A 27,335-nucleotide genomic window follows, 5' to 3' on the forward strand; every position below is an offset into this window, starting at 1 on the left:
CATGTGGATTATGGTAGGATTGAGTTAATGTACTGCATGCCCCCAGCTACATAAATAGCTATAGCATGTGCTGTAGAATAGTTTTTAACATCCTGATATGGGAGGCCTATGGCTCTGTTAATCCTGTGTTTTAGGTTTCATGAACAGAAATCCAAAAGCACAATTGAAGACTCAAACATAAGTAGAACAGTAAATGAGGTGGTGCGAGAGGTATCTATTTCTGCAGGTTCTATGGAAAGATGGATGACAACCACTAGGGACACTCTGAAAGTGGCTATTGCTGGTTGTCACCCAGCACAAGAGACATTTCTTCTAGTCACCAAATATCTAGCTCAACAGTCACACCACACACAAAACCTAATATTTGAAACACAATTTTAGAGACCAAGATGTGAATATTTCTCAGAGACTGAACAAGAAGGATATGCAAAAGCAAAGAATGCTCACATTAACTCTAAACCTTAATATTCTGCTTCATAAGATGTCTTGGGTTCCTTGTATTTAAGGCACAGTTTGGCCAGATAGTCGGTTCCTGGGAACTGTTTCCTTGTTTCATGATCCCACACACCCAATCCGGGCAGCCTTTGTACAACAGCTAGTGTACATCTGTTCTAGAGGCACCATGAACTGAACTATTATAGGGGCACTATGAATGGAATTATTATAGGGGCACTGTGGCTGGAATTATTATAGGGGCACTATGACTGGAACTATTATAGGTGCACTGTGGCTGGAATTATTATAGGGGCACTGTGGCTGGAATTATTATAGGGGCACTATGACTGGAACCATTATAAAGGCTTTGTTGCTGGAACTATTATAGGGGTACTGTGGCTGGGATTATTATAGGGATAATGTGGCTGGGATTATTATAGGTGCACTGTGGCTCGAATTATTACAGAGGTGCTGTGGCTGGAATTACTATGACTGGAACTGTTATAGAGTAATTATGACTGGAATTATTAAAGGGGCACTGTAACTGGCAATATTCTTGGGGCACTATGCCCAGAGCTGTTATGGGGCAATGTGGCTGGTACTATTCTTGTGACACTGTGGCTGGCAGTATTTTGGTGGCACTGTGGTTGGAATTATTATAGGGGTGTTCTGACTGGAACTTTTCTGGGGGCATTGTGGCAGGAACTACTTTAGAGATACTGTGGCAGAAACTGTTTTAGAGGCACTGTGGCTGGAACTAATATAGGGGAACTGCAGCTGGCCATATTTTCATGGGACACTGCAGCTGGCTTTCATCCAGTAGCACTCTAGCGGCACTGCAACTGGCTCTATTCTACGAGCACTGTGGATGGCAGTATTCTAGGGGTAGGGTACCTGACTCAATTCCAGGGGCACTGCAGCTGGCTGAGTTCTAAAGAAACTTTGGCTGGTAATATTCTAGGGTCATTGTGGCATGAACAATTTAGGACACTGAAGCTGGCTCTATTCTAGGGGTACTGTAGCTGGCTGTATTCTAGAGGCACTGTAACTGTCATTATTCTAGGAGCACTACAGCTGGCACTATTCCAGGGGCAAGGCAACTTGGACTAAGCATTGGGGCGGCCTCATCTGGAATATGCAGTTCAGTTCTGGGCACCAGTCCAAAGAAAGGACTCTCTGAAGCTGGAAAAAGTACAGAGGAGAGCGACTAAACTGAAAAGGGGCATGGAGGGTCTTAGTTATAAAGAAAGATTAAAATAATTAAATTATTTAGTCTTGAGAAGAGATATCTAAGGGGGGACATAATTAACCTATACAAATATATAAATGGGCCATACAAAAAATTTGGAGGAAAGACTGTTCATGTAAAATGCCCTCAAAAGAGGCGGCACTGCCTCCGACTGGAGAAGAAAAAGTTCAGTCTCCAGAAGCGTCAAAGCTTCTTTACTGTAAGAACTGTAAATCTGTGGAATAGACTACCTCAGGACGGGGTCACAGCAGGAACAGTGGACAGTTTTAAAAAGGGTTAAGATTAATTCTTGAAAGTAAATGACATTAATGCTTATGAATATGTGTAGAAATCTGAGTCTCACTTCCTTTTGGGATTCGTGTCCCCACCTATCCCTTGGTTGAACTTGATGGACTAATGTCTTTTTTCAACCGTATTAACTATGACTATATCAGGAGACGTATATCTGTCTATATATTACGGGCATTAGAATGAGGCTTACATCTGACACCATCACATATTCCTATTCTCCCTTTTCTAAAAGTAGGAAGGATGGCAGTAGTACAGTTTCTACACTGTAGAACCGGAGACTGTTATCTCCCCAACACCCCAAGTATTTCCCCTTAAAGCAAATGTGTCAGGTTCTGTTAGTTCCCTACAATGGGTTCATCAAAGGAACATTACGTGATAGCTGGAGTTCTACTTTAAGACTCGTTTTGAATACCCTTCAACTACAGAATAAAGATGCCCTATCACATCATGGTGTAGAGAGGAATGTATATTTGTTTCAAATAGTAGGCATTGAGCATATTTTTCACATCAGAAACAAACACAAGCACAAGCTTTTAATGTGTTTTCTCTTTTCTTCTTTAACATATCGGAAATACTGATATACTGCATTTAAAGGACAAGTCTGCTTTAGACAACCCCTTCCCATATATCTTATTAGGGCATGTGGTATAGCAGGACAGTGGGAGCTACAGAGATAATCTCATACTCTGGATGATTGCTGCAATCAACTCTTCAGGAGGACCTCCAACCTAAAAACATTTGACCCATTTAACTCCTCTTTTCAACTCCACAATCAAGTTACCATTGTCATATCAGCCATAACAGTAAACTAATATTCTGTAGGTCCCCTTGCTCCACTATATCAGCTCTGACCCATCAAGACATGATCAAGACCTCTGACAGTGTCCTGTGGTACCCGGCACCAAATTGTTAGCAGTGAATCCTTTAAATGGGTATTTTTATAGAAAGTAATGCTCTATCACTAGGCTATGCCACCATTTTAAGATAAGTGGGTGTCCGACCTCTGGGACCACTTTAACAGAGCTGTGTTGCTGTTCTTTGCATAGCAACTGGATCGGTGCTGCGGCTCCTTCACACTCAGGATTTGTGGCAGTCGAGTCCTAGAGGTCAGATCCAAACCAATCGTAAAGTGGTGGAATATTCTAGTTATTTGCCATGACTTTACAAAATGGGAGTACCCTTTTAAATCTTGTAGGTTATGAGGTGGGACCTCCATGGATGAGACTTGTTTTTCCAGCACATCCCAAAGATGCTCCACCTTCTGTAAATTTGGACTCACCTACAACATTGGTCCACTTTTAGATTTTTTTTCCAGGGCCACTTTAAGATCCCAGTCCACCCCTTGGTACATGCAAGATTGCTGCTCCATTGAAACAGGGGAGCATTGGTCCCCAATCTTATAATCGGCTGGGGCCCTGTTAGATTAGGTTGTTTTAATGGGACAACCCTTTTAACTTCTAATCTGTGTGCATGTAAATATTACATCCCCCACCATTCACTGCATCAGGCACTAAACTGAGCCTTGCAAGTTGAGAGGTACTGTAGCATACAACCAGCAGAACTTTGAATGCAGCTCTGGATATGATTAGAGTAAAAGACATAAAGTAATTTAAAGGGGGATTCCCAAGATAATCGGCATATCCAGAAGGATAGGAAAAAGTACAATATAGTCCAGAATCAGAAAACTCATTAAAAGCTCTCAGATATCTACAGAACATTTACATTCTGGTGATCAGAGCTAGTCCACCGTGACCAAGTGTTTTTTCCGGCGCCTGATTCACTGTTGGTTGTGTAAGATGCCACTGCCTCAGCCTTAAGACGCAGAAGAGAAAAAACAAATAAAAAAAAATAAAAAACATAGTTATTACTGTAACTTCTTAAAGGGGAAATAGACTTTTACCACTTGGGTCCTGGGCACTAAATTAAACATTGACACCCACTATGGCCAACATTCAATCCCACTTTAGTTGTCATTCGGCTTTCCAGGATTCCAATACTTAAAGGCTATGTACACCTTCAGGAGGCAATTTTTGCTTATGATTGCATTTTTCCAATTTTTGGCTAAAAATTATATTTTCAATTGGCTTTTATTAAAAATATTGAGCCATTCTGTCACAAAGGGTTAACTTTTTTATTGTGTGACTGGCACTTTCACTTTGTGCTGGTCATCTAACAAACCTTATCTCTAAACTACTAAGAGGTCATAAACACTTATTTAAGCAACATTCTTATCAGTAAAATAAGGATTGAGCTATAATGAGTGTTTATAATGTCAGAGAACAGAGATAAGGAGTCTATCTGCTCCCCAGATGACGGAAAAGACTGAAAATTCACAGGCTGCTACTACAGCAACTCAGCTATGTACTGTACATATTTTAATAAAGACACATTTAAAAAATGATTTTTAGCTCAAAATAAGTACAATTCAATAATAATAATAAAAATTTTACCCCAAGGGTGTACATAGCCTTAGGCAGCGATACAAACTGTGGATCATTGCATAATAAGGAGAATATCCCAAGGAAAGCTGGGTGACAACTGGTCACCATTACAATACAAAATATGTAGACTAGGGATGAGCAAATCGATTCTAATGAACAGTGACTGCGCATGCGCTCCTACACTTCCATGCAAAGGAACAAGACTAGTCGCTACTCACAAAGCCAAATTTGAGCACCGATGCAAGGCCCAGATTATAAGGCCGGGGAAGATGTCAATTACCAGGAAAGTAGGAGCTTCTTCCCCTGTATGGACAGCCCCTTGCAGGTGAAGAGCTTGTGATTCACACATCCCTAATGTAGACAGTAGTGATACTTACAGTCTCTGCATTCATCCGCCGCTCTACAATCACCGCCCTCGCGTTCTCTCCTGAGCTTTCATCTTCCTCCTGGACAGAGAAAATGTCTGCTTATGAATAGAGTCACTTTATATATCACTAACAAATATTATTCTCCCAAACATTACAACCTCTTAGGATATTAGTATTTTTTAGCTAAGGTTCCGATTACTTTCTTATGATGTGACATCATGACCAGGATGTCATGTAACAGACATCATGTGACTGTGGCAGTCACAGTGCCTCCATGACAGTACCAGACATAGTGCCCTCCTGACTGGACCAGCTACAGTGCTGCCAAACTAGTGCCATCCACTGCTCCTTTTAAGTTGTACAATAGTGCAGATTAAAGAGAATACTGTGTCACTTATCTTATTCTTCAGTGAAAAATACACATCCTTTTTTTTATCAGTTTTTATTTTCTTATTGTAGTTTATGTTCATTCTGTTTCCTGAATATGATTATGGTAGCGGCCATCTTGCCTGAGCTGTTCTTAACAGCATTTACATGACAGCAGCTACATGGGCCCTAGACACAATGGACAGAAGGAGACTCATTGCCTTCTATAGGAGAGTTTTCTAGGGATGCTCTGTGACCTGTGCAGAGGTGAGGAGGGACTAGATAAGCTGTGATATCACCTATTGTGAACGGTGGATCCAATGTTATCTCTATATAGGTGATATATGTCATTGTAATCCTGCCTGTGATGATAAGCAGATAACTTCAGTAAAGAGACCTGTACAGACCAAGAAGTAGTAGTGCTTAGGCTTAGTGGCCAGCGCAAAAACGGCAGCATTTGAGGATTTTTCAAAACATGGTGATATGGAAAATTAATAATATCAGCACCAAAGTTCTTTAAAGAGGCTTTGTCACCCAGATCAACCCTAACTTACCAGGCATATAGCGGTTGGAGAAAAATTGACTTTTAAAAATATGCAAATGAAGTATTTGAGCACCAGGAGGCAGGCTTATGCGTTTCGAGCACCGCTCGGACGCCCATGGTGCTCCATAATGACGCCCCTCCACTGTAGTTCATGCCCCCGCCTTTAGATTGACAAACCTCTTGTCTAGCACTGATATCATGCACACCATGCCCAGACAGCGCATGCACACAACATCTATGGCTTCATTCTCAACTTGTGAAGATGCATAGTGCGCAGGCACGGGATCTCAGCACCAGACCAAAAATATGTTTAACATAACAATTTGACTTAAAGGGGTTTTCTGGGAATTAAGAAAATGAAAATACTTAAGTATTACTTTATTGTAAATATATTCCCAAATACCTTTCATTAGTTGTAATGGCTTGTTTTGTCTTGGGAGCAATCATTAGGAGAAATAAAATGGTCGCCATCCTATTAGTACACACAAAGCCTGTCCTAATCACACAGGAGGATAAGTTACTTCTCAACACTGAGCTATAAAGCTTCCTCCTCCTCATCTGTGCTCTACTTGTCAGGGATTATAATCCTGAATACAAATGATAAGATCTTCAGCTGAATCTCTGTAGGAATGGAGTTCATGAGGAGACATGAAGTACAGAGAGGATGGACAGGACAGACTGTGGTAATGAGCAGCAGCACTTGTTTGCAGTCTCCATTACCACAGCCCCACATTACCACAGTCTGTCCTGTCCTTCCTCTCTATACTTCATGTCCCCTCATGAACTCCATTCCCACAGATATTCAGCTAAAGATCAGCTGTATTCAATATCATAATACCTGACAAGCAGAGAAGAGGATGAGGCAGCTCTTTGGCTCAGAGTTCTGAAGTAACTTGTCCTGCTGTGTGATCAGGACAGATTTTGTTTGTACTAATAGGATAGCGGCCATTTTATTTCTCCTAATGATTGCTCCCTAGACAAAACAAGTCATTATAACTAATGAAAGGTATTTGGGAATATCTTGTTATTGTCAGATTTACTACTACTCCTGCACTTATATAGAGACTTATCTATTGATAATGACTGGCCCAGTCACAGTACATACTCCACCATTTGCTGTCCATTTTACATGTTCTCCTGCCTTGCACCTAGACCAACACCTAACATCAGGGGAACCCCAACTATCACCAGGCAGCAGCCCCAATACCAGGGTGTTACCCAAAGGAAGGAAGGGGGGGGGGGGTCCTCCAGTCACTCCATGGCCCTAGGGAGCCATAACCACTACCCCCATACTCTGCTCACCCCTCCTGGGGCTGCGGCACCAGCTATAATGCCTCCAAACTAATCACAGCCACAGTACCCGCATAGTAGTGCAAGCAACAGTACCCACATAGCAGAACAAGCAACAGTATCAAATAACAGTGCCAGCTACACTGGCCCATAACAGTTACAACCACAGTGCCCCAAACTAGTTCCAGCTACTGTGCCCCAAAACTAAAGCCATAGTGCCCCTAAACTAGTGCCAGCTACAGTTTCTCCAAACTAGTGGCAGCTATAGCGCTCTGAAAATAGTGCTAGATACAGCGCACTTTGTGACATTTTTAGTTGCAATCTGCATTTTATTCAGCCCTCGCCAAGTCTAGTAAGAGGGAGCATGACGAGGGCAGAGTGAAGGTGTTGCAAGGACGGGGTCATCGGCCCCAACTAATTAATCATTATTTATGCCAGAAACTGGCGTACATAATGACTAAAATGGTAACTAACTTTTTACACAACTTTGCATAAATTGTACAAGAGAGCACAAGAAACTTTACAATATGTGTTATCAGTAAGAAATGTCTATAATGGGCGAGCACTCATGCATTCAGCATTAATAGATATGTATAAAAAACTATTTATTCAAATAAAAGCACATGAAGTATTAAAGGGAGTCTTTCACAACGATTCACCCTATTAACCTAATAACAGTGTTATGTCCATGGCATCCCCCCTATTAAAACTGTGCTTACCGTTAGTTCCTTGCTAGCATCGGTCTGCAGAAAAACACTTTTAATCCACATGCAAATTAGGCTGTGAAGGTGAAGATCTCATGGCCATATTTTCTGTTAAATATATATATATATATATATATATATATATATATATATATATATATATATTTATAAATCCATAATTATTTATCTATAAATGTATCCACACTTTGCTAGGGAGATCTCATGGCCATATTTTCTGTTAATAAATAATTTTATTTAACAGAAAATATGGCCATGAGATCTCCCTACCCCCACACTGCGCAGGCGCGGAGATCGGATGGATCTTCTGGAGCTAGCCGCGCTGCGCAATGGGCCGTAATATTTCCCTACTGAGGCTCTCCGGCGCATGCGCAGTGTCCCGGTGTGCAGCTGAACTCCGCTGAGATTTTCCATAAACTGTCTGTTTTGCGCATGCGCAGATCGTCAAAACTCAGGAACGCCTCCTCACGTCATTAGCAGTGCGACCGGAAGTTAGGAGGTAGGGAAATCTCACGAAGTAGGGTAATGTAACGTTACACCGGGCCCGACTGTGGTCATTCAATGCGCACACACCGATATCGCGTTCATCGGTGCATGCGCGGGATTACGGACGGGAGGTGAGGGAGGTTAGAGCAGAGACTAAGGGCGGGCAGACACGGAGGAGGGGAGTGGCTTCGTATGAAAATGACCCAGGGCCTGTGCATCGGCCGTTGTAACGCCGCCCCTGGGCACCTTCACAGCCTAATTTGCATGTGGATTAAAGTGTTTTTCTGCAGAACAGTGATAGCAAGGAACTAACGGTAAGCACAGTTTTAATAGGGGGGATGCCGTGGGACATAACACTGTTATTAGGTTAATAGGGTGAATCTGCGTGAAAGACTCCCTTTAAAATATTAAATACTCTCTAGAGAAATCAAACAAACAGTGTATAAGACAGTTGTCCTGAATGGTTCCAAATTGCGTTGTCTTCAGACAATAGATGTCCTAACTAAAAGCAACTTGTAGTCCCAACAGAGATCATATAGTCATAATAATCCTTGAGTCCTTATAAAATAAGCCCATGGGGATCTATGGAGATGTCCTAGAGGGGTTTTGTAAAGCACCTAAATGGTCACTATTGCACCTGCGTGATCCTTAATGAGATTTATCGTATTGCACACATGTATATCGACCATAGGAACCTTTATAAATTCAATGTCTCAATATAGTCCAACTTGTATGTTTTGCATACGGACACTCCAGTGTCCACTAGAGTCGATCTCTTACCTCCCTCCTTTTGTTTTGTCCGGATCGTCCCCGGTGGCTTGGCGAGCGGAGCAGAGAGTAGTCAGCGTCTCGCGTCGCACTCCTCATGCCAATGCAACTAGGATCTCGCGAGAATGCGCGGGATTTTCGGCCGCGATGTCTCCCTGTTACCTTGGTTGCCGTTTGTTTGATTAATGTTCGGAGCGGAGGTAGTAAAATATAAATTTGGCCATGCAAATATTTTGGAGGACTTTGTAGCGGGTGCGCCCACCTTCCGACCTACGCCGTTTCGGATACCTATCCCCTTCCTCAGTGGTTAGGTGTTACCCGCCATGCCTCCATCTTTTATATTGACTCTAATTAAATCAAAAATACGGATACCGGATTCTCCACACTCTCATTACTCTAAATAAGGTGCATGATCTGTGCCGTTTTGCTTGCGATTTTTGTTGCGGTTTTTTGTATAGGTTCGTTTTTTTGCCCAAGTGTTTTCTTATGACATGGTGCACGACTACATGTAGTGAAATTTCAATCTGTAGTTGCTTGTGGTCAATAACGGTGAATCTAATATCAGTGCATCACCATATATTCACAAACATGTATAACATATATGAAAACATGTAAAAAGTATAAAACGTATAAGGATAAATGTCAAAGGTATATATAAGAAAATATAAAAAGGTATATATAAAGAATATATAGGGGGTATATATAAAAAATGTTTTATTGGTTATTGAAACTTTGTGTAGTATTTAGGGGGATATATCCAACATTCATAATTCAACTGTATATTGATAGGAGAAAAACGGAATGGAATCTCCTACCCAAGGGGATGTCACAGCGCCTGACATGTGACATCCTGTCGGGTCTGAGACGCCCCAGCCTACAGAAATTCAAATATCTCCAAGTCTGAGTTTAATCCTTTCGGTAGTAAAGACCCGAATTCATAGATGCGCCGGGATTCTATCCTAGACATTTGTTTAATGTAATTGCCTCCTCTCTAATGTCTACCCACCTTCTCCAATGCCGTGACATAAGATTTGACGGATCCTCGATTTATGAGCATCTTTAAAGTGCTTTGACAAAGAATGTTTATTATAGCCTTTCTTTATATTCGCTATGTGTTCCGCCAATCTACAAAAACCCTCTAGACATCTCCATAGATGCCCATGGGCTTATTTTATAAGGACTCAGGGAACATTATGACTATATGAATCTATGTTGGGACTACAAGTTGCTTTTAGTTTGTTTGATTTCTCTAGAATATTTAATTTTTAATACTTCATGTGCTTTTTATTTTAATAAATAGTTTTTTATACCATATCTATTAATGCTGAATGCATGAGTGCTCGCCCATTATAGCTCCATATTTTACCATTTATCCTCCAGAGGGTAAGGGTGACCCCTCTTCTGGGCTAGAAGCACCACGCCAGAGCTAACCAGAAGTGAGCCCCACTGTTATATTATATAAACACGCCTATCCAAGAATGTCTAGTTTTCCTGTTATCAGTTGTTGGCAAGCTATCCATTTTCATTTTCGGCGCACATAGAGCCGGAGGGGGCATGTTATTTATGATGAGGCCTGCACCTTGTCATAAATTACAGTGCCGGAGTAGCACGCGCCAGTCTTGATAAATCAGGGCCACTATTTCCTTTTTCACTCATACTTTTGGAGTACTGGAGTTCTTTTACAAATGTACAAGTGGTGGGAACCCTACTTCAAGTACCCAGTGATATGTCATGTCACAGTAGGGCCCGTTGCCGGCCGTTGTCCCGTATTTCTGACCGCAAACAGCAGGTCCGCAAAATGTGGGCACTGGCCGTGTGCTCGCCGCATCAAGTGAATGGGTCCGCATTTCGAAAGTGTGGTGCAGAACAAAGGCATGGAACCCCATGGAAGAGGTGGGGTTCCATGGGGTTCCTCTCCATGCCTTCGCACTGCAAAAGATAATAGACCTTTGTTCTATTTTTTGTGGTGTGTGGACGGATCATGGACGCATCAAGTTGAATCATTCTGGATCCATCACGGCAGCGTATGGATAGTGCCTGTGCAGATAGAGCCTAAGGGCTCATACATATGAAACATATTTTCTTTCCGTGTCCAATCCATTTTTTTGGTGGACCGTATGCGGAACCATTAATTTCAATGGGTTCGCAAATAAAAAATAAAAAAAGTTACTCCATGAGCATTCAGTTTCCATATATCCATATCGCAAAAAAATAGAACATGTCCTATTATTGTCCGCATTACAGACAAGGATAGGACTGTTCTATTAGGGGCCAGCTGCTCTATTCAGCAAAATATAGAATGCACACGGATGTCATCCGTATTTTTTTGCGATCCGCCTTTGCGGACCACAACATACGGTCGTGTGCATGAGCCCTAAACGTGAAAACCAACAGCGCTTTCACGACAGTGTCAATCTCACTTCCCCATAAGGGTAAATGCCACACGTTCAGGATTTATGTGCGGACAATCCACACTGAAATCTGCAGGTGTTCGCAGGAAATCCGATGCGGTCAATCCACATCAATTGGTGCTGATTTTACATAGGATTTTGTGCGGATTTACTCTCCCCATTGAAGGGATGGAGAAATATTCTGGTAAGGAAAAATAAAATAAATTGACATGCTGTGGATTTTAAAATCTGCATTGGGTATATGAGAATTTCAAATTCTAATAGAATACAATACACATGACCTACGGTGCGGATTTTCCGCACGCCAATCTGAGTGGAAAATCTGCACGCAATCCTGATCATTTAACCTTACAGTGCCAGCTACAGTGCGCTACTCTACAGACACCAGATGCCTCTCTAAACTCCCAAATATATCTAGGAGAAAAACCTACTCTTCTGGGACTGAGAGGTCTCCCCTTTTTCCCTGCAGTGTCCAGGATTGTCGGCTTTCTACTGGAACAGACCCCACACATCTACACAGTTAATAGAATTCAATCCAGAGTTCTGTCAATGGATCCAGAGGGGAACATTAAAAAAACCTAAAATGTACATAATAGTTCAGTGTAATCACAGAAGCGTTTCCTCTCCTGAAATGCCAAACAAAGGTGAGACAATTATGCGGGTAATGAGTAATGACTCCGTAATCACAAAGCGTTTATTTCCAGGTTGCGCATTCGCTTTGACCTTTTCCGTGATAACTTTTTGATGTGTCCCTGGTGGATTATTGTGTAGGCAGATATTGCACTGTGATCAGTTCTACAAAAATAGCAATGGGCAAGTATAAGAAGACTGCTGTCTGCAGGGGTGTAACTATACTTGGTTAGTTGAGATAAGTGGCGCCAGAGATGTTCTAGTAGCTCCTTATCTCCATCTGCTAGGATGATTGTGTGTGTTCCTCTTACCTGTGGTTCCTGAATTAGAACCCTCCCTGGAGTTTTCCTCTGGGAATTTCTTTCTCTCTTTGACTTTAGCAGCTTTCTCTGTGGTTTAACCTGCTCATAATCAGAGAAAGAATTAAGACATAACATTAAGCCTCTAACATCTGAGTAGGATTCATAGTGCTATTCATCCTGGGTTTCCTGGTTCATGAACAGAATGCAAGAACCACAGTGAAGACTGACACACAGCAGTAAGATTTTTATCTCTCAGATTTCCTGCAGGGTTTAAAGACCCTTATAAAGCACAAGGCGGTACAGACAAGGGGCATGTGTGTCATTGAGATAGCAGCTACAACCTGCTACAAAGTAAAAGCCTCGTTCCTTATTTTTCTCACCCTCTGATATAATATGAATTGTCCTGATATCTATGTGATGAATAGTAGATAAAGAGCTCTCTGGATATACATACCTTACAAGCTAGCTCCATCAGGTGGGCAGGAGGACCATTCGAGTCGGAGCTGTCTGATCCTCCAGTGCTGAAACCAACAGAAAACAGTCATACATATACTCGACTCATACTACAGCATTCTAACTACACTTTACAGTCTAAATCTTTCTTTGTACTCTAGTCACATCCATAGCTGCATCCAAATTATGCTGCCCTCTGCTGCTTTAATGTCTGCAGTACAGTGCGGTATGTGTAATAACACTATTTAAAATCCATCCGTTTTAACCTATTGGGGTCAATCTCATTCTTCTTGCTACTTGTAGCTGCCCTTAGATTTTGTTGTAGGAATAAGAGTGTATTATAATAATAATAATAATAATAATAATAATAATACTACATATATCTAATAATACTAATATTAATATGATAATAATCCTGTACAAGGAAGTCAGAAAACCCTTAAAGCGGTTATCCCACGGAAATATATTTCTAACAAAGTTAAAACCAGCCCTGTACCTCACATGGATCCAAAGCTATGCTCTGCTAAATTTATTTCAAGCTGGCAAATCAGGGGTTGTGTCCATTATGGGGGAAGGGGGTGTCCTTTCTGCTGCAGCTCTCTCCCTAGCACAAGCTAAGGGGTAGTGTCTTTTCAGCTACAGCTCTTTCCCTGTCTGCGGTTATCCCATGTCTGTGGTTATCTATTTACAGTCTCTTTCTAAGGCTACATTCACATGACCGTATGAATGAGTCTGCATCCGTTCCATAATTTTGCGGAATGGGTGTGGACCCCTTCATTTTAATGGGGCCACAAAAGATGCAGACAGCAAACCATGTGCTAAATATATTGATCGGCACTGCGGGAGATAGAGTAGCGTTGCGCGTGTCCCATGTAGATCAAAGGAAGAACGGACCGGCACTCGCTGTTAATATATAAACTTGTGATTTATTGTCACATTCCAGTGACGGCGTTTCGGCATAGAATCTGCCTGTTTGACAATTTGATAAAGGTAGATTGTATGCCGAAACGCCGTCACTGGAATGTGACAATAAATCACAAGATTATACACTGGTCAAAAAAATAAAGGGAACACTTAAACAACACAATGTAACTCCAAGTCAATCACACTTCTGTGAAATCAAACTGTCCACTTAGGAAGCAACACTGAGTGACAATCAATTTCACATGCTGTTGTGCAAATGGGATAGATAACAGGTGGAAATTATAGGCAATTAGCAAGACCCCCCCAATAAAGGAGTGGTTCTGCAGGTGGTAACCACAGACCACTTCTCAGTTCCTATGCTTCCTGGCTGATGTTTTGGTCACTTTTGAATGCTGGCGGTGGTAGCATAAGACTGAGTCTACAACCCACACAAGTGGCTCAGGTAGTGCAGCTTATCCAGGATGGCACATCAATGCGAGCTGTGGCAAGAAGGTTTGCTGTGTCTGTCAGTGTAGTGTCCAGAGCATGGAGGCGCTACCAGGAGACAGGCCAGTACATCAGGAGACGTGAAGGAGGCCGTAGGATGGCAACAACCCAGCGCAGGACCGCTACCTCCGCCTTTGTGCAAGGAGGAACAGGAGGAGCACTGCCAGAGCCCTGCAAAATGACTTCCAGCAGGCCACAAATGTGCATGTGTCTGCTCAAATGGTCAGAAACAGACTCCATGAGGGTGATATGAGGGCCCGACGTCCACAGGTGGGGGTTGTGCTTACAGCCCAACACCGTGCAGGACGTTTGGCATTTGCCAGAGAACACCAAGATTGGCAAATTCGCCACTGTCGCCCTGTGCTCTTCACAGATGAAAGCAGGTTCACACTGAGCACATGTGACAGACGTGACAGAGTCTGGAGACGCCGTGGAGAACGTTCTGCTGCCTGCAACATCCTCCAGAATGACCGGTTTGGCATTGGGTCAGTAATGGTGTTGGGTGGCATTTCTTTGGAGGGCCGCACAGCCCTCCATGTGCTCGCCAGAGGTAGCCTGACTGCCATTAGGTACCGAGATGAGATCCTCAGACCCCTTGTGAGACCATATGCTGGTGCGGTTGGCCCTGGGTTCCTCCTAATGCAAGACAATGCTAGACCTCATGTGGCTGGAGTGTGTCAGCAGTTCCTGCAAGACGAAGGCATTGATGCTATGGACTGGCCCGCCCGTTCCCCAGACCTGAATCCAATTGAGCACATCTGGGACATCATGTCTCGCTCTATCCACCAACGTCACGTTGCACCACAGACTGTCCAGGAGTTGGCAGATGTTTTAGTCCAGGTCTGGGAGGAGATCCCTCAGGAGACCGTCCGCCACCTCATCAGGAGCATGCACAGGCGTTGTAGGGAGGTCATACAGGCACGTGGAGGCCACACACACTACTGAGCCTCATTTTGACTTGTTTCAAGGACATTACATCAAAGTTGGATCAGCCTTTAGTGTGTTTTTCCACTTTAATTTTGAGTGTGACTCCAAATCCAGACCTCCATGGGTTAAAAAATTTGATTTCCATTTTTTTATTTTTGTGTGATTTTGTTGTCAGCACATTCAACTATGTAAAGAACAAAGTATTTCAGAAGAATATTTAATTAATTCAGATCTAGGATGTGTTATTTTTGTGTTCCCTTTATTTTCTTGAGCAGTGTATATTAACAGCGAGTGCCGGTCCGTTCTTCCTTTGAGCATACCATGTGCTGTCCGCATCAGTAGTCCCGTTCCCGCAAAAAAATAGGGCACGTCCTATTGTTGTCGGCAACTGCTAAGCATGTGCGACCACTTCAGCAATGTTACTGAGGTGGACAGAGAAATAAGGAAAGGAACAATCAGTAGGTAGCACTATACAGATAAATTCTTTTGAATAACACAGTAAATATACACATTTTTAATTACATGCAGTTACAACAGTATTCAGATCCAGGTGGTGGTTTGAAATATGTAGAATATTTTTGTGGGGCAACCCCTTTAGGACTGAGTTCACATCTGCTTTGAATTGTCTATTATTCTGTTCCATCAGAGGAATAGAAAAAAACACCTTTGCCCCCTTGAAGACAAAGAGGTTTTACATTTTTGTGTTTTTGTTTTTCACTCCCAGCCTTCTCAGTTCCATAACTTTTTTTATTTTTCCATTCAAATTGTACATTCTAATAGAATTAAATATTGCATACAATGTAATGGAAAGCTGGAAAAAAAATCTAAATGGGGTTGAATTGAAAAAAAAAAAAAACACTTTTCCACCATAGTTTTATGGGTTGAATTTTTACGGCATTCCCTATATGGTAAAACTGGCCTGTTACCTTAATTCTACATGTTAGTATGATTATGATACCACATTTATATAGTTTTTCTTACTATTTATTTTAATATGGGGAAAGTAAAGTGATTAGAATTTTTATATTTTTTGAATATTGTTAAAAACTTTATTTTAATGTTTTTCAAATCCCTCAAAACTGAACATACGATCATCTGATCGCTTCTACCATGGACTGGAATGAATTACAGCCGCAAAAACTGGGAGATTTGCTATGTTCCTATGGAGCCCTGCTTGCAATAGGAACATGATGTGTTAGCCTCAGATCCTTTAGAACAGGGATGCCCAACCTGCAGCCCTCCAGCTGTTGTAAGACTACAATTTCCACCATGCCCTGCTGTAGCCTGATAGCTGTAGGCTGTCTGGGCATGATGGGAGTTGTAGTTTTGCAACAGCTGGAGGACCTGCTTTAGAAGGCTAGAGGCTACCACAATGAACGAAGGGCTCCCTTGATCTCGGTACAGGGGAGCTGTTTAGGCCCTGGGAGCACAGTGCTACCAGAGAAAAACCTCTCAGATGCCGTGGTCACAATTAACATTATCGCCCATCACAGACATTATCGCCCATCACAGACATTGCCTCTGATGGAACAGAATAAAATAACTCAGCCAAAGAAATGCAATCCTTGTTGTTGAATACCCAAAACTTACCTAGAATCAAAATCTGATAAGAAATTCTCCAGAGTGGATTCGGAGTCCAAGCTGAGTTGCCGATTGCTGTTCACTCTCTGTTTTACCATCTCCTCCAATTCTCTCAGACAAGAGTAATACTAGAAAAAGAGCAACACATCCATTCAGGTGTATAAATATCGTGCAGAATTGTATTCTTGTACATAGGGAGCAGTATTATAGTAGTTATATTCTTGGAAATAGGGGCAGTATTATAGTAGTTATATTCTTGGAAATTAGGGCAGTATTATAGTAGATAAAGTTGTACATAGGAGGAAGAATTATAGTAGTTATATTATTGTACATAAGGACAGTATTATAGTAGCTCTATTCTTGTACATAGGAGGCAGTATTATAATAGTTATATTATTGTACATATGAGGCAGTTCTATAGTAGTTATACTCTTGTACATAGGAGGCAGTATTATAGCATTTATATTCTTGTACACAGGGGGCAGTATTATAGTAGTTATAAATTTGTACATAGAAGGAAGTATTATAGCTTTTATATTCTTGTCCATAGGGGGCAGTATTATAGTAGCATAGTACCCTCCTCCAAAACAGCCCCTGGCAGCGTTAGAGACCACTCATCTGTGCCAGTGATGTCAACGAGCTCACTGCTAGGCAGAGGTCTCCACTTAGCATAGTGATGCGAAGCCCGGTATGTCACCAGCGTAAAACAGAGCATTGCGCTGTGCAATGCAGCATGACAAGGGGGAGCATCAGAGTAAGGAAATGCTCCACTAATATGTAGTCTATAAATAAGGAACAGCTTATACCCCTTGTTCATAGGCATCAGTATTATAGTACTTCTATTCAGAGGAAGCAGTATTATAGTAGTTATATTATTGACCATAGGTGCTGGAGCCCTTCTGCATTTTCTTTACCTGCAGTATTGTAGTAGTTATATTCCTGTACTGTACATAAAGTGCAGTATTATAGTAGTTACAGTTAGGTCCATAAATATTGGGACATCGACACAATTCTAGCATTTTTGGCTCTATACACCACCACAATGAATTTGAAATGAAACGAACAAGATGCGCTTTAACTGCAGACTGTCAGCTTTAATTTGAGGGTATTACATCCAAATCAGTGTGAACGGTTGTAGGAGTACAGCAGTTTGCATATGTGCCTCCCACTTGTTACGGGACCAAAAGTAATGGGACAGAATAATAATCATAAAGCAAACTTTCACTTTTTAATACTTGGTTGCAAATCCTTTGCAGTCAATTACAGCCTGAAGTCTGGAACGCATAGACCTCACCAGGCGCTGGGTTTCATCCCTGGTAATGCTCTGCCAGGCCTCTAATGCAACTGTCTTCAGTTCCTGCTTGTTCTTGGAGCATTTTCCCTTCAGTTTTGTCTTCAGCAAGTGAAATGCATGCTCAATCGGATTCAGGTAAGGTGATTGACTTGGCCATTGCATTAAATTCCACTTCTTTCCCTTAAAAAACTCTTTGGTTGCTTTTGCAGTATGCTTTGGGTCATTGTCCATCTGCACTGTGAAGTGCCATCCAGGCCTATGTTATGTTTTGTGCCTTTAATTTGCTATATTTACTCGTGAGTGGGTACATTGTCTACTGCTGAAATGGATGTGTCATTTGATGCTGCCTTATGTTACTGTACTTTTCTGTTTTCTGCATTATGTTGGAAGAGAAAATGTGCATTCAGGAAAAGTTTATTATACCTGTTCAATAAAAATGATCCGATTCAAAAAGGGAGCGGGAGGGAGTGAGGTTAGGCTAATGCTATGTTTTGTGCCTATAATTTGCTATATTTACCCTTGATTGTGTACATGGTATACTGCTGAGATGGATTTGTCATCAGATGCTGTCTTTTGTTATTGTACTTTTCTAAATTTCTGTATTATGATGGAAAAGACAATGTGCTATCAGGAAAATTTTGTTATACCTGATTAATAAAGATGATTTGATAAAATAAAATAAAAAACGGTGGTTTTGGCCATGCCTAATGTTTTTGCTATCTCTCTGATGGGTTTGTTGTGTTTTTTCAGCCTAATGATGAACTCTGGACCTTTTATCTGCTCATTATAATTGGGATAATGAGGGAATAACACACACCTGGCCATGGAACAGCTGAGAAGGCAATTGTCCCATTACTTTTGGTCCCTTAACAAGTGGGAGGCATATATGCAAACTGTTGTAATTCCTACACAGTTCACCTGATTTGGATGTAAATACCCTCAGATTAAAGCTGACAGTCTGCAGTTAAAGCACATCTTGTTCGTTTAATTTCAAATCCATTGTGATAATGTATAGAGCCAAAAATGTTAGAATTGTGTTGATGTCCCAATATTTATAGACCTGACTGTATATTCTTGTACATAGGGGGTAGCATTATAGTAGTTGTATTCTTGTACATAGGGGAAGTGTTATAGTAGTTATGTTCGTACACAGAGGATAGTATTACAGAAGTGATATTTTTGTACAAGGGGGAGTATTATAGTAGTTATATTCTTGTACATACATGGCAGTATTACAATACTTATATTCTTGTACATAGCGGGCAGTATTATATTAGGATCAGGATACAAAGAACTCATAGAATACAGGATACAAAGAAACGTAGAAGCTTTACTAATCCACAGATTTTTGCATTTTATCTGTGGATTAATAAAGATTCTATGTTTTATTCATTTAGACCTTGGAGGTCTTTGTATCCTGATCCTACATTTTTCGGTGCTACCCTGCACCATATGTGCATCCTGTGGAGGTATAGGTCAGCTGAACGTTTTCTTTTTTGTTTTCTAGATACATTCTTGAACATAGGGGGCAGTATTATAGTAATTCCATTCTTGAACATAGAGGGCAGTACTATAGTAGCTATATTCTTGTACATGGGGGCAGTATTATAGTAGGTATATTCTTGACCATAGAAGGCGGTACTCTATGCTTCTTTTATAAAATGTCTGAACCACAGGAATGTTTCCTGTATGACTAAATAAAGTTAGTTGGCTGCCCACATGGATTGTGAGTGCCTATCCTGGAGCATGTCATATATGATGCATATCTGCCGAGCCTGCAACAAACGTACATTTCCCCAGAGGTGGAGCAGCAACTCATAAGGAGATCACGGTCACCTCTGGGAAGTGAATACTGTAATCTGCAAATGCCAACCTGTTCCAGATTATGAATGTTCACAGCAGAAGAGCCAAGTGTCACTGTCATCACCCTCAGAAATTATCATGACTCACACTTCTCTGAAAGTGTCCTCCTCGGAGTACTAGGGACCTATTTGTATTTCCCACAGGTGTTGACATGCGTACCTTTGTTTGGTCTGGGTCACAATAATCTAAAAGTGCATCACAGAAATGGTAACCAAGCGACTGCAGATCCTTTGCGCTAAAATGAGTTCCACGTCGTTTACCTGTAATTTACAGAGAAGAACAGGACTGAATTAAAGGGTCAGTTTAAGATCTATCTTTTGTACATCAAGCTAACTACGTAGCAGGTGTGTATTCACATAGCTAGGGCATACTTAAAACCGATACACTGTTTTATACCTACTTCCATGCTGAATGGGTGGAGCATGACACAGGGATTCACATGACACTAAAGACAAAATCCACTCATACTCCACCTGTTCAGGCTTTGCACCAAGTATAACGGTGTTTCAGGTTTGCCTGCAGTGCTCCTTCACAATTAACACACTCGTATGTATAGTAGACATGGATATACAGGTGCATCTCAATAAATTAGAATATGATTAAAAAGTTAATTTATTTCAGTAATTCAATTCAAAAAGTGAAATTCATATATTCTATAGATTCATTACACACAGAGTGATCTATTTCAAGTGTTTATTACTTTTAAAGTTGATGATTATGCCTTACAGCTAATGAAACCCCAAAAGTCAGTAACTCAAAAAAAAAAATTATATTACATAAGACCAATAAAAAATGATTTTTAATAGAGAAATGTTGGCCTACTGAAAAGTATGTACAGTATATGCATTCAATACTTGGTAAGGGCTACTTTTGCATGAATTACTGCACCAATGCAGCGTGACATGGAGGCGATCAGCCTGTGGTACTGCTGACGTGTTATGGAAGCCCAGGTTGCTTTGATAGCAACCTTCAGCTCATCAGCATTGTTGGGTCTGGTGTCTCATCTTTCTCTTGACAATACCCCTACTCTATGAGGTTTGGTTCAGGCGAGTTTGCTGGCCAATCAAGCACAGAAATACCATGGTTATTAAACCAGGTATTGGTACTTTTGGCAGTGTGGGCAGGTGCCAAGTCCTGCTGGAACATGAATTAAGCATCTCCATAAGGCTTGTCACCGGAGGGAAGCATGAAGTGCTCTAAAATGTTCTGGTAGACGGCTACACTGACTTTGGACATGATATAACACAGTGGACCAACACCAGCAGATGACATGGCTTCACAAACCATCACTAACTGTGGAAATCTCAAACTGGACCTCAAGCAACTTGGATTGTGTGCAGCTCTTCCTCCGGACTCTGGGACCTTGATTTCCAAATGAAATGGAAAAATTTACTCTGAACTGAAAATAGGACTTTGGAGAACTGAGCAACAGTCCAGTCATTTGTCTTCTAACCCAGGTAAGACACTTCTGATGTTATCTCTGGGTTATGAGTGGCTTAACACAAGGAATGCAACAGTTGTAGCCCATGTTCTAGATACGTCTGTGTGTAGTGGCTCTTAAAGCAGTCCACTCCTTGTGTTGCAATCCTACAGGCTCACCTGAGTCAGAGGACAGCTGGCTGGAGGTGGGAGCCCAGTGGCAAGGACCGCAGGCAGGTTGTAGTTGCAAGAAGTCAGGCAGAGGCGTAATCGGTTGGGCAGGCGTGGGTCAGGCAGGCGTCAGTGAGCGTGGTCAGACAATCCGGATCGGGAACGGTGGTAGCAGTTCAGTTGGTAGGGGACAAGCAAAGAGTAGTCGGGGACAATTCCAAGGTCGGCAGCAGTCAAGTTGGTAGCAGTACAACAGAGGAACAGCGGTAGATGCAGCAGGATCAAGTCCAGAAGAACAATAACCAGCAGGGATCTGGTGCAAGAGGCTGGCTTATAAAGAGGAAGTAGCAGGTGGAAGGAATCACAGAGGATTAACAAGGCAAGGCTGGAACAAGGAGATCAAAGAGTTCAGTAGAAGGAAATGTCCAGAAGGGTTGGTAGTCTAGTGGCTAGAGCTACTGCCTGGGACATGGCTGCTCACTGGTTCGAATCCTGACAGTACTCCCCACCCTCCAAGGTGACCTCCGGGCACCGCAGATGAAGGTTTATCGGGATGTCTTTGGTGGAAAGCTTTTACCAGTCTGGGGGCATGGACATTTTCCTCCGGCTCCCAGGAGTTATCCTCGGGGGAATAGCCCTTCCACCCAACTAGATACTGCAGCCTTCCACGGTGGAGTCTGGAGTCAAGGATCTTGGCCACAGTGTATTCCTCCTGGTCTTGTACTCTTACCGGAGGAGGAGGAGGGGGGTGGCGGCCTGGGAAAGTGTTCTCAACATGAGGTTTCAGGAGAGAGCAGTGGAAAACCGGGTGCACTCGGATGGAGTCGGGAAGGTCGAGTCGGAAGGTGACTTCGTTGATTCGAGCCGTGATCCGGAAAGGACCCATGTTTTTTGGCCCAACTTCCGGGAGGGAACCTTTGGGCTTAGGTTTCTGGTGGAGAGCCACACCTTGTCGCCTACCTGAATTCCGGAGCGGGTTTGCGGTGTTTATTCCGCTGCCTGCTTGAAGCGGCTCTGGGCTCGATGTAGATTGTCCCGAATATTTTCCTGTGCCTGTTGTAGACTTGCAAGACGTTCGGCCACAGCTGGGACTGTGGTGGAAATGGGCAAGTGAGGGATGAAGGTTGGGTGTAGGCCGGTGTTAGCGTAGAATGGGCTGTATTGGGTAGAACTGTGCTCCGCATTGTTATAGGCGAACTCGGCCATAGAGAGGTGGTCCGGCCAGTCGTCCTGCAGATGGGTGACGAAACAGCGCAAATACTGCTCGAGGATTTGATTCGTTCTCTCGGTCTGCCCATTGGATTGGGGGGTGGAACGCAGAAGACAGGTTCACCTTGATCCCAAGGCTTGACAGAAGTTTCTCCAGAACCTGGAAGTGAACTGTACGCCCCGATCCGAAACAACATCGTCCGGGGGCCCCATGTAGCCTAAAAACCTCTCGGAGTACGAGATCGGCCGTCTGTTTGGCGGTAGTTAAGCCCTTGCAGGGGATGAAGTGGGCCATTTTGTGAGACGGTCGACGACGACCAGAACGGTGTTCATGCCCTTGGAGGGAGGAAGGTCCACAATAAAGTCCATGGAGTTGAAACCCCAGGGGCGGGAGGGAACCGGAGTGGACATAGCAAGCCCACGGGGAGGAGCGGGGGTCTTGTTGCGGGCGCACGTCGTGCATGAGGAGACAAACCTCTCTGTATCTTTCTGTAAGTTGGCCACCAGAAGAAACGGGAGAGGAGCTCCTGGTCCTTCTGATACCCAGATGGCCGGCCGGTTTGGAATCGTGGTTAAGTTTAAGTACGTCAAGTCGTGCAGATTCTGGTACGTACAACTGCTGATCCCGGTACAACCAGTAGCCACCCTTGAGAGTAAGGTTTACAGCTCCAGGTGGTAGGGAGAGGTGATCGTTCTCATACCCTTTCTTGAGGGGAACCCAGGAGTTCCCTCAAGTAGGTGGCTCCTAGGATGCTTCTGTCGGGAAGGATACCGGCCGGAGCCTCATTGATCTGAGAGGGTTCAGAGAACATCCTTGAAAGAGCATCCGCTTGCCGTTCTTCGACCCAGGGCGATAGGTGATAACAAAATTGAATTCTGGAGAAAAACAGACTCCACCTGGCCTGTCTGGCGGTGAGTCTCTTGGCGCTGCGGAATAAACTCTAGGTTCCGGTGGTCGGTGTATACAGAATGGGATTGTGGGCCCCCTCCATCAAGTGTCTCCACTCGGTGAAAGCGCCTTGAATGCCAGCAGTTCCTTATTCCCAATGTCGTAATTCCGTTTAGCGGGGGACAATCTGGCGGGAGAAGAAAGCGCAAGGGTGTAAGACCATCTTCTCCCCTGAACGTTGAGACAGAATTGCGCCCACCGCAAGCGTCGGAGGCGTCCACCTCGACCGTAAATGGAATTCAGGGTTTGGGTGGGCCAGGATTGGGGCAGAGGTGAAGAGGGACTTCAGTTTAGCAAAGGCCTCCTGTGCCTCCGGAGTCCACACGAAGGGGACAGTCTTTTTTGTTAGTTGAGTGGATTGGGGCGATGATTTTCGAAAAGTTCCTGATGAACTTCCGATAAAAGTTTCAAAACCTACAAACCTCTGGACCTCCTTTTCGTTCTTCGGGGGCGGGCCACTCAGTCACGGCCTGGATCTTCCGGGGATCCATACTTAAGCCCTCCGGGGAAATAATATAGCCGAGGAATTGGGTGGAAGTCTGTTCAAATTCGCACTTCTCCAGTTTAATATAGAGAGACTGTTCACGGAGTTTCTGTACACCCTGCGGACATGCCCACGATGTTGTTCAAGGTCTTCTGAGAAAATCAAAATATCGTCCAGATATGCTACCACAAATTGGTCAAGCATGTCCCTGAGGACGTCATTGATAAAATGTTGGAAGGTAGCAGGGGCATTGCAGAGGCCGAAAGGCATGACCAGATACTCAAAGTGACCGTAGCAGGTTCGGAAGGCGGTTTTCCACTCGTCCCCCGGGCGAATTCGGACCAGGTTGTAGGCTCCTCGGAGATCGAGCTTAGTAAAGACTTTTGCCGCCCGAAGTCTCTCAAGAAGTTCAGAAATCAGGGGGAGGGGGTACCGGTTCTTCACAGTAACATTGTTGAGCTTTCGATAATCTATGCAAGGGCGTAGAGAAGAGTCTTTTTTCTCCACGAAGAAGAAAGGGGCCCCTGCAGGAGATGTGGAAGGTCGGATAAAACCTTTTTTAGATTTTCGTCTAAGTACTCCTTCAGGGCCTTTAGTTCCGCTCGGAGAGGGAGTATATACTGCCGAAGGGTATTTCGGCTCCAGGTAGCAGCTCAATCGGGCAGTCATATGGCCGATGCGGGGCAGTTGTCTGCATTTCTTTTGTCACAGACTTCCTGGAACTCCCGATATTGAGGGGTAAAAGCTCTTGTGATAGTCCGAATATGGTAGGTTCTTCGGCGGAGGAGGGACGGATTCACGTAAACAGTTCTGAGAACAAAAGTCCGAGCGGAACCGTATGCAGCGGGCGTCCCAGTCCACCGAGGGGTTGTGGATTTCCAACCAAGGATGCCTAAGATCACCGGAAACTTAGGGGAGGTGATCAGGGAGAAGTGAATGGTTTCCTGATGATCGGGCTTGACGAGGAGTTGAAGATCAGCGGTCTGGTGCTAACCGGCCCAGAAGAGAGCGGGTCCCATCGACGGTTTCCAGATCGATGGGGACTGGCCCTGGTTACCATGGTATGTTTGTTTCTCATGGGCGAAGGTCAAAGTCCATGAAATTTCCACCGGCCCCGAGTCAAGCATTGCGGAGCAGGGAAGCTGTCGTTCCCCAATGTGATAAGGATGGAACAATGAAGTGGGACCCGGTACCTGTAGTGTCCATGGTTTCAGAGGCCAAGGGTGAAAATTGTGGCTTGTTTGTAAATCCCGTAATTCAGTGACAGCATTGGTTCGGCGAGTCTTATTGGGGCACTAATAGCGAAGTGCCCTGGCTCGCCACAGTAAAGGCAGAGGCCTGCGACCAGTCTCTCTCCTTTTCAGCAGCCGATAGAGTCTTGCGCAGTGTGTCGACCTGCAATCGGTTCGGTGGAGGGTTGGTGAGCCGGCTGAGTCATTGGAGTGAAAGGTTACGCGGGCCTGTTATCTAAGGACCAGAGTCTTTCTCTCCTTCTTTCCGCGAGTCTCCGGTCAATTCGGATGCACAGTTGGACGAAGTCATCCAGATCGTCTGGGCGTCTACCCTGGCGAGCTCATCCTTTATAAGTTCGGAGAGTCCGCGGGCGAAATTGACTTTTCTGAGCAGCGGGGTTTCCAGGTGGTGTCCGTGACCCAGCGGCGGAACTCGGAGGTATACTCGGCTACAGAGCGTCTTCCCTGCTGTAGACTGTGCAGCCTAGCCTCGGCAGTCGCGCAGCGGTTAGGGTCGTCGAAGACTTGGCTCATGGCTGCGGTGAAGTTGTCTAGGCTATTTAATAAGGGGGCTGTGGGATTCCACATATGGGGATGCCCATGCCAGGGCCTCGTCAGTTAGAAGGTTAATGATGAACAGGATCTTCTTTCTGTCCGAGGAAAAGGGAGCCCGGCTGCATCTGAAAGTAGATACGGCACTGGTTGAGGAACCCCCGAAACTGGCTCCGATCGCCGTTAAACTTTGACGGGAGAGGCATGCGGGTGTCTGTGACCGCGCCGCGTACGTCCAGTAGTTGACGCTGCAAGTCGATAATTTCCCTCTGTTGGCTCTGGATTGCGCCTTGAAGTTGAGCCATTTCCTTTTGGGCAGAGGCGCCAAACTCCTGAAGTTCGGAGACTTGTTTGCGCAGGGTGGCCATCGCGGACTCCATTTTTTGGCTGGTTATTCTGTTGCAATCCTACAGGCTCACCTGAGTCAGAGGACAGCTGGCTGGAGGTGGGAGCCCTGTGGCAAGGACCGCAGGCAGGTTGTAGTTGCAAGAAGTCAGGCAGAGGCGTAATCGGTTGGCAGGCGGTGGGTCAGGGCAGGCGGCAGTGAGCGTGGTCAGACAATCCGGATCGGGAACGGTGGTAGCAGTTCAGTTGGTAGGGACAAGCAGAAGAGTAGTCGGGGACAATTCCAAGGTCGGCAGCAGTCAAGTTGGTAGCAGTAGCAACAGAGGAACAGCGGTAGATGCAGCAGGATCAAGTCCAGAAGAACAATAACCAGCAGGGATCTGGTGCAAGAGGCTGGGCTTATAAAGAGGAAGTAGCAGGTGGAAGGAATCACAGAGATTAACAAGGCAAGGCTGGAACAAGGTAGATCAAAGAGTTCAGTAGAAGGAAATGGCCAGAAGGGTTGGTAGTCTAGAGTGGCTAGAGCTACTGCCTGGGTCATGGCTGTCACTGGTGTTCGAATCCTGGACACCTTTGTAATCAACTCCAAATTCTTGAATGGCCTTTTCTTGACAATTCTTTTAAGGCTGCAGTTTTCCCTGTTGTTTGTGCACCTTTTTCTACCACACCTTTTTTCTTCCACTCTACTTTCTATTAATATCTTGGGTAAGCACTCTGCAACAGCCAGTTTGTTTAGGCAATAACCTTTTGTGGCTTGCCCTCGTTGTGAGCGTGTCAATGACTGTCTTCTGGACAACCGTAAAGTCACAGTCCTTCACCATGACTGTGTAAGCCTACTGAACTAGACTGAGAACCTTTTAAAGGCTTAAGACACTTTGCAAGTGTTTTGTGTTGATTAGCTGCTTAAAGTGTGACACCATGAGTCTACAATATTGAACATTTTTCACAATATTCGAATTTTCTGAGATATTGACTCTTGGGTTTTCATCAGCTGTAAGCAGGGGTGCACCTAGCCTTTCTGCTGCCTGAGGAAAAAACTAAAACGGCACCCCCCCATGACAATTTCTTAACCTAACCCCTTTGCCACAATGAAAGCGCTAACCGCCCATGGCCCTTCGGCTGCCTCCCTCTTGTCCCTAAGCT

The 27,335-nt window shown here is 43.8% G+C and overlaps 1 protein-coding gene across 2 annotated transcripts in view; it reads right to left on the reverse strand.

Moving 5' to 3' along the window:
• The window catches only part of LOC121005333 (cytosolic carboxypeptidase 2-like), a 141,855-nt gene that overhangs the window by 20,903 nt on the left and 93,617 nt on the right, over positions 1-27,335 (reverse strand). For both annotated transcript variants that reach the window (XM_040438005.1, XM_040438011.1), the window contains exons 10-14: positions 19,991-20,091; positions 16,684-16,802; positions 12,758-12,824; positions 12,313-12,402; positions 4,794-4,862 (exon numbers count right to left, since the gene is read on the reverse strand). In XM_040438005.1, coding sequence (XP_040293939.1) covers positions 4,794-4,862; positions 12,313-12,402; positions 12,758-12,824; positions 16,684-16,802; positions 19,991-20,091 — 446 coding nt within the window. The remainder of the gene's footprint in view (positions 1-4,793; positions 4,863-12,312; positions 12,403-12,757; positions 12,825-16,683; positions 16,803-19,990; positions 20,092-27,335) is intronic.

The sequence above is a fragment of the Bufo bufo genome, chromosome 1, assembly GCF_905171765.1.
Source record: "Bufo bufo chromosome 1, aBufBuf1.1, whole genome shotgun sequence".
Lineage (NCBI taxonomy): Eukaryota > Metazoa > Chordata > Amphibia > Anura > Bufonidae > Bufo > Bufo bufo.